Source organism: Leopardus geoffroyi, chromosome A2, assembly GCF_018350155.1.
Source record: "Leopardus geoffroyi isolate Oge1 chromosome A2, O.geoffroyi_Oge1_pat1.0, whole genome shotgun sequence".
Taxonomy (NCBI): domain Eukaryota; kingdom Metazoa; phylum Chordata; class Mammalia; order Carnivora; family Felidae; genus Leopardus; species Leopardus geoffroyi.
The window spans coordinates 63,901,280-63,919,124 of NC_059331.1; the positions used below are offsets into that span (position 1 = coordinate 63,901,280).

Consider the following 17,845-nt stretch of genomic DNA (forward strand, 5'->3'; position numbering starts at 1 on the left):
GTCAGCACAGAGCCCGACTTGGGGCTCGAACCCACAAACTGCAAGATCATGACCTGAGTGGAAGTCGGACACTTAACAGACTGAGCCACCCAGGCGCCCCTAAAGATTCTAAAGTGATCTTTACACACAATGTGGGACTCGAACTTATAACCCCGATATCGGGAGTCACACACTCCGCCACTGAGCCAGCCAGGCGGTCCCTGAAAATTCTTTTTATGCTAATTCCCTAAATAGTCCTATTTCTAATTTGTATTTCCCTTTATTCTCCAAAATATTCTTTCTTTTTAAAGATTTTTATTTCTGAGTAATCTCTACACCCAATATGGAGCTCAAACTCACAACCTCAAGATCCACACCCTCCATCATCTGAGCCAGCTGGGTGCCCCCAAAATATTCTTATCTATACCCCTTGATGCACCTTTTGGAAATTTAAGTCTTAATCTGTCTCCTCTTTGCCCTGTTTTCCTTTCCATTCTTTATTTTTGAAGTTGCATATAGGAAAACACACTCAGTCAATTTTGGCAAAGGCATGGGGTCTTGGGGCCATCACCAAAATCTGGATACGGAGGGAGTCCATCCTTCCTGCCTGCTTCAGGGAGTAATTCCTTCATGCACCTTGCTTCTCTGCAACCCGCTGTTTGTTTTTTCCCCAGATCCCCCCACCCCCCACCCGGCCCCTTGATGCTCATCCCCCGAAAACAAGCCCAACCGGAAGCAGCAGAACCAGTCGCACAATTACGTGGGACATTTTACGTGTGCTTCTCCGATTTCCTGCAGTGATTTCTACCTGCCGTACTTAGTGCATGCTTTGCACATAATAGGTGCTAACGGGTATTGGTTAGAGGCTCATGTGTCTTTCTTTTCTCTTGCACACACGCAGCTGCTCAAAAAGAACCCATCTGTCTTAAGGGCAACCATAAACAACCATCTGAAATACAGATTTAACAAGATAGAATATTACAGCCTATGTGGGCTTGTTTGAGAACGGGATCTTAAATTGAAAAAAGATTAAGCCTTTTAAAAACTTTCTTTTGTTTGATGGAGTCTATAAAATATCTATCTCAACCAATTTTGTCTCCTTACAGCGGGCAAGTATCGACTTTCTTGTCTTGTGTCTGTTATCGATCCACAGTCAGCGTGGATAAGCACCCTGCACGTGCTTTCCCTTTGTTCGCCTGTGCGGTGCCTGACAACTTACAGCAGGTGCATGGGGGCCTGTCCAGGGATGCTCCTGACTCTGTAGCTAGAGAGCAGATTTCATTTTCTTTTTCTTTTTTCTTTTTTATTTTTTTTTAAAATTTTTTTTAACATTTATTTATTTGTGAGACAGAGAGAGAGAGAGAGCATGAACAGGGAGGGTCAGAGAAAGAGGGAGACACAGAATCTGAAACAGGCTCCAGGCTCTGAGCTGTCAGCACAGAGCCCGACGCGGGGCTCGAACCCACAGACCGTGAGATCATGACCTGAGCCGAAGTCGGGCGCTTAACCGACTGAGCCACCCAGGCGCCCCTCTTTTTCTTTTTTTAATGTTTATTTATATTTGAGAGAGAGAGTGTGTGTGCATGGGAGAGGGTCAGAGGGTCAGAGAGAGAGGAAGACACAGAATCGGAAGCAGGCTCCAGGCTCCCAGCTGTCAGCACAGAACCCGACATGAGGCTCGAACCCACGAACCGTGAGATCGTGACCCGAGCCGAAGTCAGACGCTTAACTGACTGAGCCACCCAGGCACCCTGAGCAGATTCCATTTTAAACTGCAGTAAATTCCTTGTAACTCATGGCCCCTAAAGAGACCCCCAAGCCAGTGAGGCTGAGATGTCAAATCTGATCATACAGCCACCATGCGTGGAGTGTGTTTGCTTTGCATGGTGGGGGACCAGGGGAGCTGGAGCCCCCTGGGTGTGCACAGGAAGTACCTTTGCAGCCAGCTCGGAAGCCAAGGCAAAATCTTTTCATGTTATGCAAATGGAGTGATTCTTAGTGGTGCGTTTTTTTTTTTGATTTTTAAATATGTTTATCTAGTTTTGAGAGAGAGAATGTGAATGGGGGAGGAGCAGAGGAAGAGAGAGAGAGAGAGAGAGGGGCGGGGGGACAGAGAATCCCAAACCGGCTCTAGGCTCTTGCGCTGTCAGTGCAGAGCCCGATGCGGGGCTCGTTCGTGAACCATGAGACCATGACCTGAGCTCGGACGCTCAGCCGACCGAGCCACCCAGGCACCCGCCTGAAGACTCTTTATTTAAAAAAAAATTTTTTTTAAACATTTATTTTATTATTGAGAGACAGAGACAGAGCATGAGCTGGGCAGAGAGAGGAGGAGACACAGAATCAGAAGCAGCCTCCAGGCTCCGAGCTGTCAGCACAGAGCCCGACGTGGGGCTCGAACCCACAGACTATGAGATCATGACCCAAGCCGAAGTTGGACACTTAACCAACTGAGCCACCCGGGCACCCCCTGAAGACTCTTTAAATTCTCAGTCTTCATCCCGCTGCTTTGCCCCTCCCCCCATGTTCCTGCCTGAAACAGTTACGACCATGACATCAGTCAGGTGGTGGTTTCTCTTGTTCTGTAACTCATCCTGCATCTTTTTCGTTGGCATTAGACAGAAACGGAATGCTTTTCTTCACCGTGTTTGTTTATTTGTATCGGTAAGGATCTCCGTATGCAGTGAGCCAGAATTTGCTGCGATCCTCATTTGCTTGGGTGCCGGGGTCCTACCAGGTTTAGCCCCTGGCACTCCTTCCTGCTGACTCTGTGCCCTAACACAGCCCCACGATCTTCCAGTGTCTTATGTTCTGACGTCACCAGGTGCTCTGGGAGCCCGAAGCGCATCCCCCTGCCTGGCCCTAGAATTGGCTGTTTCTGCAAGGGGGCCCGGCTGTAGGTGCACACGTGGTGTGGGGCGACACTGCTCCTGTCCTGACCTGGGGGTGGCTGGACAGTCTCCATTTGCTGCTCTTTCTCCCCTCACGGTGAAAGCCAGGGGTTCACCTGCACGGGGAAACCCGCCAGGGCCAGGCCAGCCACACTGGGTTCCTCGAGTGTCCCCTCTTCGTCTTTGTCTCTCCCTCCCTGACCGGGGCAGACTCAGCTTCCGTATCGGAGGCTGTCCACTTGTTTGCCCAATCCGCCCACACCTCTGGAGCACCACAGCTTTAATGCCTCCCTGGACAGAACCTGCACCCCCCAGCCCCCCCTCGGTGCCCCAGCCCCAATCTGGTGTGTTCTTCCTGCAGCCGCTGAAAGCCAAGGAGCTGCCTCCCTTCCCCCCTCGGGTCTGCCTGAGAGGGAAGGGATGAGGGGGAGGGGAGGCTGCTGGCCCCAACATGTTCCTTCTGTCACCTGACACCCTGTGTTTTCTCCTCGGGGGACAATAAACCCAGTAATTTCAGGGTTCTTCATTTGGAGACTTACGTCTTTAAAATTCTTTTTTTTAAGTTTATTTATTTTGAGAGAATGAGATTCAGAATGAGGTAGGGGCAGAGAAAGAGAAGGAGAGAGAGAGAGAGAGAATCCCAAGCAGGCTTTGCACTGTCAGCACAGAAGCCGGGGCGGGGCTCGACTTCACGAACCATGAGACCATGACCTGAGCCAAAATCAAGCGTCGGACGCTCAAGTGACTGTGCCATCTGGCGCCCCAGGTCTTTTAAATTTAGAGTAGCCTCAGGTTCTTACCGCTTGCTCTAAGCCTGGTGTCAGCTCGGTGCCGAATGTGCTATTTGCCCTCTGACTGCCGTGCTGGCCCGTCATTTCATGTTGTGTGTGGGGGGAAAAAAGCCATCACAGGGCAGCGTGGATCCAACCCAAGCTTGGCCTTATCAAATTCAGAAACGCACTGAAGTTGAAGTCCTCATCCCCTTGTGCAGAAGGAGACTGAGGGACTGACTGCATGTGAGAAAGGGGCCCCGTCGCTCAAAGTCGGGAATTGGAGTTCAGTTGTGGCAGACGCCAAAACCCTCCACCTGCGCTTCTGACTGGTACCGTCTCTCCGGTGTCTGGGGACGCATCACACCAACGGCCCTTGTTTCCAAGCTGCACCGATGGTGCGTGGTTCTGCGGTGGACTGAACAAAGGCCCTGAGCATGTCTGCATCCTAATCCCCGGAATCCCCGGACCTGCGGTTGTCTGCTGCACAGATCTTATGATGGGAAAGCTATCCTGGATTATCGGTGTGGAGCCGTGTACTGAGTAGTGTGCTCGTCAGAAGGACATGTGAAGGTCAGACGGATGGAAGGAGAGGCCTTGGTGGAGGCAGGGATCGGGGTGATGCGCTTTGAACACGGAGCACGGGGCCGTGAACATGTAGGCGGCCACTAGAAGCTGAAAAAGGCAAGGGGTTCCTTCTCCCGTGGGGTCCGTGGAAGGAACCAGCCCGGGTTATCAGATGATAAGCCACTGTTGCTTTCCATCCACGTTTGTGGTCATCTGTTCCAACAGAGATCGGGAATGAACAGACACTCCTGTGAAATGGTAGACTCTTACCGTATGCACGGTGTGGCCTGCCAAGGGGCAGATCTGCCCAGACTCCTACGTCTGGAGAGGACTGGCCAGTGACTCTGCTGTTCCTTACCACGTAGGCTCTCCCCACGGTTTTATCTTCTGCTTCTTAAAACTGTTACTTTTGGGAAAATGAAAACAAAATGAAACCACAGCACAGTTTACATTTTGGTCCAACTTTGGACACCGTCCCTGCACTGATGTCATCTGTTGGTTAGGACAATGCCGTCATTGTCTTGCAGAGTCGGTCGCCTGCATGCATTTCCCCAGCGTCTCAGCTGAAGGCACCTTGCACTGCCCATCTCTGGGACACAGTCCATCAAATGGACACTTTAAATGCAGGTCAAGTTGGGGGTCTGAGACTACTTGGCGGTGGGGTGCACGTAGCCCCGCGGTCTGAGGGATTGATGGCACAATCAGTGTTGAGGTGACCCCGGGCTGCCGGTGTGCTCAGACCCTGCAGCCCTTCTAAATGAAGAAAACCTCAGTCCTCAGATGAAGAATCTGCAAACTGTTGAACGTACTGTTCTTTGCGAACAGAGAGCAGAAATGCCGTAGGCTTTCAATCCATACTTCTGCTAAATTATAAATTGTTTCTGCACTGGACAGCGTCCTTGAGATTTCTACCTTCTCCCCCTAGTTTTATTGACATACAATATCGTATTAGTTTAGGGTGTACGACATGATGATTTGATGTATGTGTGTGTGATGCCGATGGCTGTTGGAAGTTATCATGCGTCATGTCATGTAGTCATTTTTCTTTCTTTAATGTTTATTGTTGATTTTGAGAGAGAGAGTGGTCAGGGGAGGGGCAGAGAGAGAGGGAGACAGAATCCCAAGCAGGCTCCACACTGTCAACACAAAGTCTGATGTGGGGCTCGATCTCAATGAACCCTGAGATCATGACCTAAACCGGAATCAAGAGTCAGACGCTTAACCAACAGAGCCACCCAGGGGCCCCTCACATGGTTATTTTTCTCATGGAAAGAACTTTTTATTTATTTATTTATTTATTTATTTTTGGGACAGAGAGAGACAGAGCATGAACGGGGGAGGGGCAGAGAGAGAGGGAGACACAGAATCGGAAACAGGCTCCAGGCTCTGAGCCATCAGCCCAGAGCCCGACGCGGGGCTCGAACTCACAGACCGCGAGATCGTGACCTGGCTGAAGTCGGACGCTTAACTGACTGCGCCACCCAGGTGCCCCGGAAACAACTTCTATAATCTACTCTCTTTGCAACTTTCAGATACAAAGCCCAGTCTCATTAACTGGAGTCGTAATGTTACAGATCACATCCCCAGGACTTACTTATCTTTTAAGTGGAAGTTGGTATCTTTTGACCCCTTATGCCCGTTTTGCACACCCCCCCCCCCGGCCCCACTCTCCCCTGGCAACCACCAATCTGGTTTTTTTTTAATGTTCTATGTATGAGTGAGATCATAGGGTTTTTGCCTTTCTCTGTCCAACTTATCTCACTTAGCATAATGTCCCCAGTGTTGTGGCAAAAGGCAGGATTTCCTTCCCTTTTGTGGCTGACTCATACTTCATTGCGTGTGTATATCCCACACCGTCTTTATCTCCCTTCATCTACGGCTGTTTCCGTGTCTCAGCTCCCCCGTACGTGATGCTACGGTGACCACGAGAAGCAGGTGTCTCTTCAACATAGTGTTTTCTTTTTCCTTCGGATAAACTACCCAGATGTGGGATTGCTGGGTCATAGGGTAGTTCTACCTTTAACCTTTTGAGGACCCTCCATGCTGCTGTCCACAGTGGCCGCACCCGTTTGCATTCGCACTGGCTGTGCGCGAGGGATTCCCTTCTTCCACATCCTCATCAGCACCTGTCACTCCTTGTCATTTGGATTCTAGCCAACAGGTGTGAGGTGACACCGCATCGTGGTTTTGATTTGCATTTCCCTGGTGCCGAGTGAGGCAGAGCATCTCCTCTGCCTGTTGGCCATACGCCCATGTTTTCGTTGCACCGCTGGTATTTTTGCTGTTGAGCGGAATGTCCTCATCTGTTTCGCTCCTGTTCCGATCACGCGATGACCTCAGGTGAAGGTTGGTAAGAGTAGTTTGACTCGTCTTCGTCTGATTTCCCTTTGCCTTGGGAAGCCCGAGCTCATTCCCGTGAAATTCTGAACTTGTGAGACAGAAAACCACTTTCTGGGCCTGTCCTTTGGAAGAGGCCGCTGTGCGTCTGTGTGGTTCGCATGCAGTGGCCCGTGGCCTGGTCTCGTTGCGAGGATGGAGAAGACGCCGTCGGAGCAGGAAGAGGTGCCCGTGGCGGCCTTCCGCAGACGCCCGGGGGCTGCACTCTCCCTAGACTTCGGGAAGCATCGCCGGATGTGAGACGCCTCGTCTCCGCTCAGCCGCCTTCCCGCGAGGCGGCCCGTGGTTTGTGCTCTGTCTCGTGAAGGGATGTTTCCGTGTGTGGAACGGACTCTCCCAGGCTTGTGTGTAATGAGACTTCGTGGTCGCGTGCTGCGTCCTCGTCCTTGACCGCCTGAGACCCGGCGTAGGCTTCCCTGTTCCGCTCCTTTAGGAAAACATGTCAAGTTCGGCCTCCAGCTACAAATACTGACGGAAGGTTGTGTTAGGGATTGTGTGTGTCAGATAATACAGCAAGGGTGCAGACCACGACGTGGCACTTCCGTCGCCCACATCCGTGGAGCAGGGGTTCCCTGCCTGGGTCACGTTCCGTCCCGGGTGCCGTGTTTCCCTGAGACCCTCGACCAGGGTGGCTGCAGGACCACGGGCTCACGGCTTCCATTTGGCACCGGACTTGCAGCCCAGAATAACCAGGATGGCAGCCGCCATCGGGAACTCAGACTTTTGAAAACGTCAATCACCGTCATACTGCTGTTCAAAAATTTGACCTTTATTTGGGCCTTTCCGCTCACTGGGCTACCTTGGTGTTTTTCTTGCTGCCAGGTGTCCCTGGGCGGTGTGGCTGCAGTCAGGGCACGCCGACACCAGGTGGCGCTCATAGCATCCTTCTGTCTTCGCCTTGCCTTTCCCTTTCCGCAGGGGAGGCTGGAGAATCCCCTCCGTGTCCCCGGTACTTAGTGTTGTGCTGTAATCGACAGCATCCCCCAGTGACCCCTGAGAGCACGGACAGCAAGACCTCTGCCCTTACTGTCTCTTTTCCTCCCACGCATGCTTGTGCACACACACGTGCACAAGTGCACACACACACACACTGTCTTGTTATGAAAAGGGGAAGGGAGGGGAAGTTTAAAAAGATAGATGGAGGGGCGCCTGGGTGGCGCAGTCGGTTAAGCGTCCGACTTCAACCAGGTCACGATCTCGCGGTCCGTGAGTTCGAGCCCCGCGTCGGGCTCTGGGCTGATGGCTCAGAGCCTGGAGCCTGTTTCCGATTCTGTGTCTCCCTCTCTCTCTGCCCCTCCTCCGTTCATGCTCTGTCTCTCTCTGTCCCAAAAATAAATAAACGTTGAAAAAAAAAATTAAAAAAAAAATAAATAAAAAGGTAGATGGAGATTATTACCAAGGTGTTATCAAGATATGCTTTATATAATTCACAATTACTTTTGAACATTGAATGAAAATTCCATTTAGAATAAGATACGAGGAAAGTTTCTTCTCAATGAATAATTCTTGACTTGTACCGCTTCTACTGTTTTCTGTTTTTTTTTTTAAGAATTCCTTTTTTAAGGGGCGCCTGGGTGGCTCAGTCGGTTAAACATCCGACTTTGTCTCAGGTCATGATCTCGCCATTCGTGGGTTTGAGCCCCACATCCTGCTCTGCGCTGACGGCTCAGAGCCTGGATCCTGCTTCGGATTCTGTGTCTCCCTCTCTCTCTGCCTCTCTGCCCCTTCCCTTGCTCGTGCTCTGTCTCTCTTTCTCTCTCAAAAATAAATACACATTAAAAATTTTTTTTAAAAAAGAATTCCCTTTTTAAAAAATATCTATTTATTTTATTCCTTTTTAAAAATTTTATTTAAATGTTTATTTACTTTTGAGACACAGACACAGAACATGAACAGGGGAGGGGCAGAGAGAGAGGGAGACCCAGAATCCCAAGCAGGCTCCAGGCTCCAAGCTGTCAGCACAGAGCCCGACAGGGGGTTTGAACCCAAAAACTGAGATCATGACCTGAGCCGAAGTTGGATGCTTCACCGACTGAGCCACCCAGGCACCCCATAAAAATATTTATTTATTTTTGAGAGAAAGAGATAGAGGAGGGGAGGGGCAGAGAGAGAGGGAGAGAGAATCCCAAGGAGGCTCCAGGCTGTCAGCACAGAACCCGATGTGGGGCTTGATCCCATGACCCTGGGATCACAACCTGAACCGAAATCACGAGTTGGACACTCAACTGACCAAGACACCCAGGTGCCCCTATTTCTACTGTTTTTAATTTCGTTCTCTATAAATGCCCTGGATGAATATGTATCTTTCTGAATGCGCTGGGTGAAGGCTTAACTCGTCGGTCCTCGGTGCGTTCCTCATTAGTGGGGCTAACAGTACTGGTCTCACTGGGTTGGGCTGAGAATGAATTGAAGTGACACCTCAGGGACGTGCCACACGGTACTTCTCGTCCTCCCCCTGCTTGGTCTCTCCTAGGACCAGACGTGGGAGCTTCCGTTGGGCATTTTCCTTCCGCCATGCAGCAATGCGTTCAGTGCTTGCAACCCCTCTGTTACACGTCTTATTGTTACCGTTTATCGTGAGGGGAAAGTAAGAGCGGCGAACAGTTTCCCGAAGTGACGCACTGGCACAGCATTGTTACTAATTGTTAGTTACTATTAATCCTGGTGGTGGTGATGCAGGTGATACTCGAGGGGTCGTGAGGTTTGCTTCTTTTCCTCGGGGTCTTCCTGGAATCTGCAAGGGGTCATCTTACGATTCAGAGTCCCCGCGTAGGATCCAGTGAAACCTCGTGGCCCTTCACCGGGGCGGGACTTGGATTCTCTCAGCGGGATTCTGTGTCAAACTAATGAGCCACACGCAGAGAAATGATGCGTCTCTGCCCTCCCGCAGGCTTCTTGCTTTCTTCTCTTCTCTGGTGCCCTCTCCCCGTCTTCCCTGCGGGCTGGAGGGTCCCCCAAACACCCAGAGATAGTCAGTACCTTTGTACTCACTCCCTTAAGTAAGCAATCAGAGGTTGCGCTGTTTACAGAAACGCCAAGTGCGGTTCGCGCAAATGACTGGAAGCCGTCATCCACCGAATTTCAGCTGCTTGTCAGTGCCGCCCCTGCTCCCGAGACCGTGCGGCCGACACGGCGGGCCCTGAGTCCCATGCCCGCTGGCCTGACGTGTCGTGGGGAGCGTTGTCCTCAAGCCCTGAGCCCCAGCCCTTCCTGCGGTGGTGGTGGCACAGGGCGTTCATGCACGAGCCAGCCGCCGGTCCCACGCACCTGCCGATGTATGTTAGGGACACCCCCTCACCTCTCCGTGGAACCTGCCAGACCTCCAGGTGCCTCTAGGGCTCGGGCGGCTTCTCACCTCTCGTGCTGGTTTGGGACCCAGTCGTCGGATCTGAACTCACTGAAACTGGATTTTGCTTCCAGCATGAACTGAATAGAGACCTCAAGCCGTTACTTAAACACGCCGCTCCCGGGGACGTGGCACTCCCGTGGAAACGCCACGTCCAGTGGGGGCTCTTACCAGTGTGTCTCACCCACGCCAAATAAGCTGTGTCATGAGTTTCTCCGTTCAGTCTCTGAACTTTTTTTTTTTTAAGTTTATGTATTTATTTTGAGAGAGAGAGAGAGAGAGAGAGAGAGAGAGACAGCACAAATGGGGGAGGAGCAGAGAGCGAGGGTGAGAGAGAATCCTAAACAGGGTTCGTGTTGTCAGCTCAGAGCCTGATGTGGGGCTTGAACCCACAAACTGTGAGACTCTGACCTGAGCCGAGATCAAGAGTCAGATGCTTAACCGACTGAGCCCCCCCAAGCGCCCCCATCTCTGAACTTCTAAGACTCTGGTGTAGCCAGCCACAACTCCCCATTGCATTGGACACTGTATCGTGGGCGCCTCCTTTGCCCTGCCTGCTTCTTGCTTGGATTGACCCCACCATGCCCGTAAATGCCCTGAGGTCCATGGTCAGGTTTCCTTCGCCTTGTATCCCCGGAGCAGCCTTACAACCAGCTTGCGGAGAACCGGGCGGCCTTACCGCCAGGCCAGTGACGGGAAAAGCTCATGAGATAACGGCATGTGGTGTCTGTTGTCATAATGACCTCACTGGGGGACTGAGGCTAAAGGCCAGAAGTGTGTTGTGAAAATGGGTAGGAGATAATAAGAAGGTCTTTTTTAATTTTCGTAAAGGTGTTCCTGACGCTGCTGCAAGGTTCCAAAAAGCAATCGGATGCTGCTCTGGGAGCCAGCGTTGAGCCGCGGGACCACGGGCCTCCAGAGCACTGTAAGTACCCGGCACGTCTCTGCATTTCTGCTGAGGGGATGACGTCTGCATCCTTCACCCAGAGCCGCTCAGGGCAAAGCTGGGACATGAAGGGACTGAAGGCAGCCAAGGCGGTAACTGGGGACACAGGTCACCGCCCAGGAAGCAAGGCTGAAGGTCTCGTCCTGACTGGTATAAAGTGAGCGCGTGCTTGGCGAGCAGCTTTATCTTTCCTTCAGATTGGGACTTACCGTAGAAGAGGTTTCTTCTTGTGTAAAATCAGGGTAAGGAGGACTGTCATCCGTCATCCGGTGTCCCCTGTGTCGCACACAACGCGACTCAGCCTGCGTTCTCTGTGTGCCTGTGACGTGTGGGCTCCGTGCCAGAAGCATCCAGATGGGAGCTCTGCCTTCCCGGGGCTGCTGTCCCTGCGGGACCTCAGTGTGGACCTAGGTGCCAAGTGCTGACATCTGCTCGCGAGGGCATGGGGGCCGGGACAGATGCCAGGTGTGGTTTCCAGGGTGTGGCTGTCGCTGCCTGTTTAGGAACAATGGCACACTGTGAGTGCTGAGCTGGGCCCTAGAGGTGGGTGGGCTGGTGGGTGGACAGGGGGACAAAGTGCCAGCTGCCCCCTTCCTGCAGATCTGGCGTAACCAGCCTCAAAAAACCTGTTTTGGGGATGCATGGGGGGCTCAGTCGCATAAGCATCTGACTCTGGATTTCAGCTCAGGTCTGGATTTCATGATGTCACAGTTTGTGAGTTCAAGCCCGGCATCAGGCTCTGCACTGACAGCACAGAGCCTGCTTGGGATTCTCTCTTTTTCTTTCTCTCTCTTTCTGCTCCTCCCCTGCTCTCTTGCATGCTCTCTCTCTCTCAAAATAAATATGTATTTTTAATGACCTGTTTTAGGCATTGTAATTGGTTTGCAGTGGTTTCTCATAGTGGTTTTAATTTGCTTGTCCCTAATGATTCAGTGGGTTGGGTGTATCTGACGTAAGCAGTTGTTCCGAGATATAATTCACATACCACACCATTTGCCCACTTAACGTGTACCGTTCGGCAGTTCTTAGTGTATTTGGAGTTGGGCATCCGTCCCCACTGTCGGCTGTGGGACAGTTTCCTTTATCCTGAAAAGAAAATGTGCTTCGACTTAGCTGTTCCTTCCCGTTGCCCTGGGAACTTGTTACCTGCCGTCTGTTTCTGTACATGTGCTTATTCTGGGCATTTCATACAAATGTTATCATGTAATATGTGGTCTTTTTTGACTGCCTTTTTCTTTTTTTTTAAGTTGATTTATTTTGAGAGAGAGAGTGTAAGAGAGCAAGCAGGGGAGGGGCAGAGAGAGAAGGAGAGAGAGAGAGAGAGACAGAGAGAGAGAGAATCCCGAGCAGGCTCTGCACTGTCAGAGCAGAGCCTGATGCAAGGCTCGAACTCACGAACCGTGACATCACGACCAGAGCTGAAATCAAGAATTAGACGCTTAATGGGGCGCCTGGGTGGCGCAGTCGGTTAAGCGTCCGACTTCAGCCAGGTCACGATCTCGCGGTCCGTGAGTTCGAGCCCCGCGTCGGGCTCTGGGCTGATGGCTCAGAGCCTGGAGCCTGTTTCCGATTCTGTGTCTCCCTCTCTCTCTGCCCCTCCCCCGTTCATGCTCTGTCTCTCTCTGTCCCAAAAATAAATAAACGTTGAAAAAAAAATTAAAAAAAAAAAAAAAGAATTAGACGCTTAAGCGACTGACCGCCACCCCCCCCCCCCCCCGGCGCCCCTTGACTGGCTTTTTCACTTAGCATCATGTTCCCAACAAGGGTCATCCACATGGCAACGGGTGTCAATGCTTCATTTTCTTTGATGGTTGGATGCCCTTCCTCTGTATGGATACACCACATTTTGTCCATTAGCTATTGGTCATTTGGATTGCTTCCGGTGTTTGGCTCTTAAGAATACGCTGTCACATTTGTGTGCAAGGTTTTTACGGGCATGTATTTTCTCCTGGGCACATGCCTGGGAGCGGAATTGCTGGATTGCACGTTTAGCCGTATGACGGACTGACCGTCACGCTGTTACCTAAAGGCACGCTGTTGACGTTCCCCCAAGCAGGACAGGGGGATCCAGTTTCTCCCACTTGCCCACTGGCCACTTGTGACTGCCCGTGGTGTGGACCCCAGACAACTTGGGGGGCTGGCGGGGGCGCTCGCTCGTGGTGGTTTTGATTTGCATTCTCCTGACGGCCGACGACGTGGAGTCTCTCTTTGTCAGCTTACCGGTGTTTGCACATCGTTTTGGAGAAATGTCTGTTCAGATCTTTTGCCCATTTAAAAAATTGGGCTAATTTTATTTCTGGAGTTGTAAGTCTTTTATTGTGGAATTGTGAGAAGTGGGATGTTAACCCTGGGGTTTTCATGGATGCCTTTTATGCAGTCGTGGAAATTTCTATTTCTGGTTTGATGAGAGGTTTTCATCATGAACGGGTGGGGGGATATTGCCAAATGCTTTTTCTGCATCTACTGAGATGATCATGTGTATTTTTTGCCCTTTATTTATTGATGTGATATATTACACGTTGAGTTTTAGGTGTTAAAGCAGCATTTCATTGACCAACTCAGATAAATTCCACTTGGTTTCATGATTTATAATTCTTCTAATAGATTGCTGGGTTTGATTTGTTAATATTTGTTGGGGCTTTTGAGTCTATAATGGTCTGCAGTTCTGTTTTGTTTTTCTCTTGATGTCTTTGTCTGGTGTTGCCATTGTGGTATTTATTACTCACCTCACAGTATGAGTTGGGAAGTACTTCCTCCTCTTGTATTTTTTTGGAAGTATTTGTGAAGAATTCATTCTTTAATACATGTCTGGTCGAATTCACCAGTGAAGCCATCTGGGTCTGAATTTTCTTTGCAGGTAGTTTTTAAAGAAACTAATATTTTGGTTTCTTTACTTGTTATACGTCTATTCATATTATCTCTTCCTGAGTCAGTTTCGATGTTTTGTGTCTTCCTCGGCACACGTCTGTTTCATGTGAGTTACCTGATTTATTGGCGAATAGCTGTCCATAACATCCATCTATGATCCCTTTTATTTAGGTGGGGTTGGTAGTAACCAGAATCTCGCATTTCTGAGTCTAAAAATTTACACTTCCTCTTTTTTTTGGGGGGGGGTTAATTTAGCTAACATGTTGTCAATTTTGTTAATCTCACAGAAACAGCTTTTATTTTCAGTGATACTCTGTTCATTCTCCATTTCCATTTCATGAATTTCAGCTCTGATTTTTATTATTTCCTTCCTTTGACTTGCATTAGATGTGGTTTGCTCTTTTTCTCCTGATTTGAGATCTTTCTTCTTTTATACTCACATTTACAGCTGTGAATGCCCCTTTGCATGCTGCTTCCGTGGGCCCCCCAATCTGCGGATCTTGTGTCTTCACTTTTATTTATCTACCAGTATTTACGAACTTTTCCTTTGATTTCTTCTTTGGCACACTGGTTATTTAAGATTATGCTTTAAAAATTTTTTTGTTTGTTTATTTTTGACAGAGAGAGATAGAGACAGGGCGCGGTAGTGGGGGAGGGACAGAGAGAGAGAGGGAGACACAGAATCCGAAGCAGGCTCCGGGCTCCGAGCTGTCAGCACAGAGCCCGACGCAGGGCTCGAACCCACAAGTTGTGAGATCATGACCTGAGCCAAAGTCGGACGCTTAACTACCTGAGCCCCCCAGGCGCCTCTACTATTATTTTAAAAATATTTAAGTGATTGCTACGCCCAGCGTGGGGCTTGAACTCACGACCCCGCGATCAAGAGTCGCAAGCTCTTTCTTCCAACTGAGCCAGCCAGGTCGCTCCAAGATTACGTTTTCAAATTTCCACATATTTGTGAGTTTCCCAGATTTCTTTTTGTTACTACAGTCCCATATCGTTCTACTCTGACCAGAGGAAAATGTTTTGTATGATTTTACACCTTTTTAACTTACTAAGGCTCGTTTATGGGCTGGAATACAGTCCACCCTCAGAGTGCTCCTTGTGCCCGTGAGAGGAGTATGTATCTGTCGTGACGGTGGTATGTTCCGTAGATGCCCTTCTGTCTGCCTTGTCTACACAGCTGTACAAGTGTGCGATATCCTCCTTGATGTTCTGGTAGCTCATTCTATCCAGTAGTGAAATTGGAGTGTTGTTTCCAGCTCGTTGCCCGATTGTCTCTTCCTCCCACGGCTTCTGTCAGCTTTTGTGTCACGCGTGTTAGCCTCTTTAGTTGCATAAATCATACTTTGTGTCTCTTCCTGAACCTTTCGTCCGTGCTGACATCGTATCTGACGAGCTACTTTCTCGGGAACTTTGTGGAACTTCCTTGGATTCCAGTAGTATTCCTCATCAGACCCAATCCAGATCTTTTTGTGAGATAATTTCTTCTCTATTTTCGGTTCTGCAGAGATGGTGGGGGGCAGAGGGAACGGCACTACGAAGCTCCCTCGGAGCCCTCTGGTTTGGTTGAGTCGGTCTCTGAGACACAGTCTTAATTCTTACTTTTTATTTTTATTTTTTTCACCTAAAAAGTTTATTAGCAGAGGAGAACACCAAATGATTGATGAATGTGGTGAACTGTAATATTCATTCATTCATTCATTCATTCATTCCCTGGGGTAGAATAGGCTTCATAGAAGCTTTACCATTTTCACGGGTACTGTTCTGTGGCATCCAGTACATTTACGTTATTTTGCAGCTGTGACCGCCGTCTCCAGAGCTCTCTCGCCTTCTCCAACCGAAACCGAACGCAGTAAGCCCTGGCTCCTCCCCTTCCCCGCCCCTGGCAGACAGCTTTCCCCTTTTCATCTGTATGAAGCTCACTGTTCTTGAGACCTCACGTAAGAGGAAGCCTACGCTGTTTGCTCTCTGGTGATTGGCTTATGTCATTTAGCAGAATGGCTTTAAGGTTCGTTCACCCACCATGAAGCATGTGTTAGAATTTGCCAGATGTAAAAGTCAGGGCACGTGGGAGGGGCTGCAGTGTTCCCAGGCCTCTCCAGGCGCCACTCTCCTCGAATGCCAAGTGCTCACCCACATGGGGGCTCTCTGAACCCCATCCTTTTGGGGTTTTATGGCGGCTTCATTACACCAGCATGACTGATTAAATCATTGGCCGCTGGCCAGTGAGGGGTCAAGGGGAGGTTGGAAGGTCCAACCCTGTAGTTATGTGGTGGATTCCCCAGGCTCTTAGTTAGAGTGAGTTCCAAAAGTCACCTCATTAAGGTCATTGACATAACTACAGACACCCTTGTTGCTGTCACCACTTAGGAAAATCCAGAGGTCTGCAAGAAAGGGACAAAGAGCAGATACACATTTCTTAGTATAAATCACATCTTATTTATTTAAAAAATTTTGTTAATGTTCATTTAATTTTGAGAGAGAGAGAGAAAGAATGTGTGTGTGTGTGTGTGTGTGTGTGTGTGTGTGTGTGCATGTGTGTGAACATGGGAGGGACAGAGAGAGACACACACACAGAATCCCAAGCAGACTCCGAGCTGTCACCACAGAGCCCGACGGAGGACTCGAACCCACGAACTGTGAGATCGTGACCTGAGCCGAAGTCGGACGCGTAAGCAGCTGAGCCCCCCAGGGTCCCCTCATTATAAAGCACAGTATTGCAAGACCACCAACTCTTAACAGGGCTGTCTTAGAAGCCCATTGAGCTTGTTGGCAGAATTCAGCTCTGTGTGGGTTTAGGACCAACGTCCACCTGGGGCTTGTCTGGCTGTCGGTTGGGTGTGCTCTCAGCTCCTAGGAGTCATCTGGAATCTTAGCCACATGGTCCCCTCCCAACAGGACATGTTTCTGCTTCAAAGTGAGCACAAGAATCTCTTGTTTTGATTCACTGAAAGGCGACTGATCAGTGACCAGATCTTCCAAAGCTCTTCACTTTTTCTGTACGCGTAATCCAAGGGTGGGGGGTGACAGCCGTGTGTTCAAGGTCTTACCCACACTCGGGGAATTGGAACCTTCTGTGAAGTAGGGGTGATTGGGGGGGCATTGTAGACCTCTCCCTGCCAAACGACTAGTACCATATGCTAAATTGAATTCCCCTTCGGGTTTATTAGCCATTTAAATTTCCTCTCTTACGACACGGTTGTTGTTTCCTTCCCTCATGAATGATGTAGTTTTGAAGGATAGTGTCTTAAGTTTGCTTTAGTAACATCAGCTGCTTGTATTTTTACCACAAATGGCATATTTCTTGATCACACGATTAGATGAGTTTTTATACGGTGTCACCACCACCCGGGTCCAGATAGAGCATTCCCAGCACCTTGCTGGGCCCTCTGCCCCCCTCTCCAAGTCAGACCCCCTCCCCAAAAGGTGATGCCCTCACCTTACAGTAATTGTGCTTGTTGTTGGACTTCATGTAAATGGGGTCATCGTGTGTGCACAGGAGTCTGTTTTTTCTCCGTATTTTGCCGCTTCGATCCATTTATGTTATTGCTTGTGTCATTTCTATGTAGCAATATTCTGCATATATCGTAATTTGTCTCTCTTTTACTGTGTATATACAAATTTTATTTTAACTGGGCACACACATTATTTTCTCTTTTCATTATTAGCATTTTACCTAAAGGCTTCATTTCTGAGCATTCTTGTATTTTAAGGTACATTAGCTAATGACTTTTTTATGTAAGGGCAAATTCAAAGAAAATATGATTATGTTCTCATAAACATTTTGTCATCCTTGAGAACTTAGGATAATTTACATTGAAAGGTATTGCCCGCATACATCCTCTTTGTGACGGTGATGCATCTGTTTTGAAAAAAATGGTAATTTCATGTTCCGAATTTGGGGGACATTATGAAAACCTATGCAAATATGTTAGAAATAAAATGTGCAAAAAAAACCGAAAAACTACTGTTATGTGAAAAGAAGCGGTATGTTAAATTTTAAAAAGAACCCCGAGGAAAGAAACATTATAATGTTTTCTATTACCTTTGTAAAATATGATATAAAAAGGCAGTGTTA

General features: G+C 49.2%; 1 protein-coding gene across 1 annotated transcript in view; it reads left to right on the top strand.

Moving 5' to 3' along the window:
* Positions 1-17,845, top strand: part of ABCA13 (ATP binding cassette subfamily A member 13) — a 402,236-nt gene that overhangs the window by 209,782 nt on the left and 174,609 nt on the right. The window contains exon 42 of the mRNA XM_045494253.1: positions 10,782-10,875. Within this exon, the coding sequence (XP_045350209.1) occupies positions 10,782-10,875 (94 nt within the window). The remainder of the gene's footprint in view (positions 1-10,781; positions 10,876-17,845) is intronic.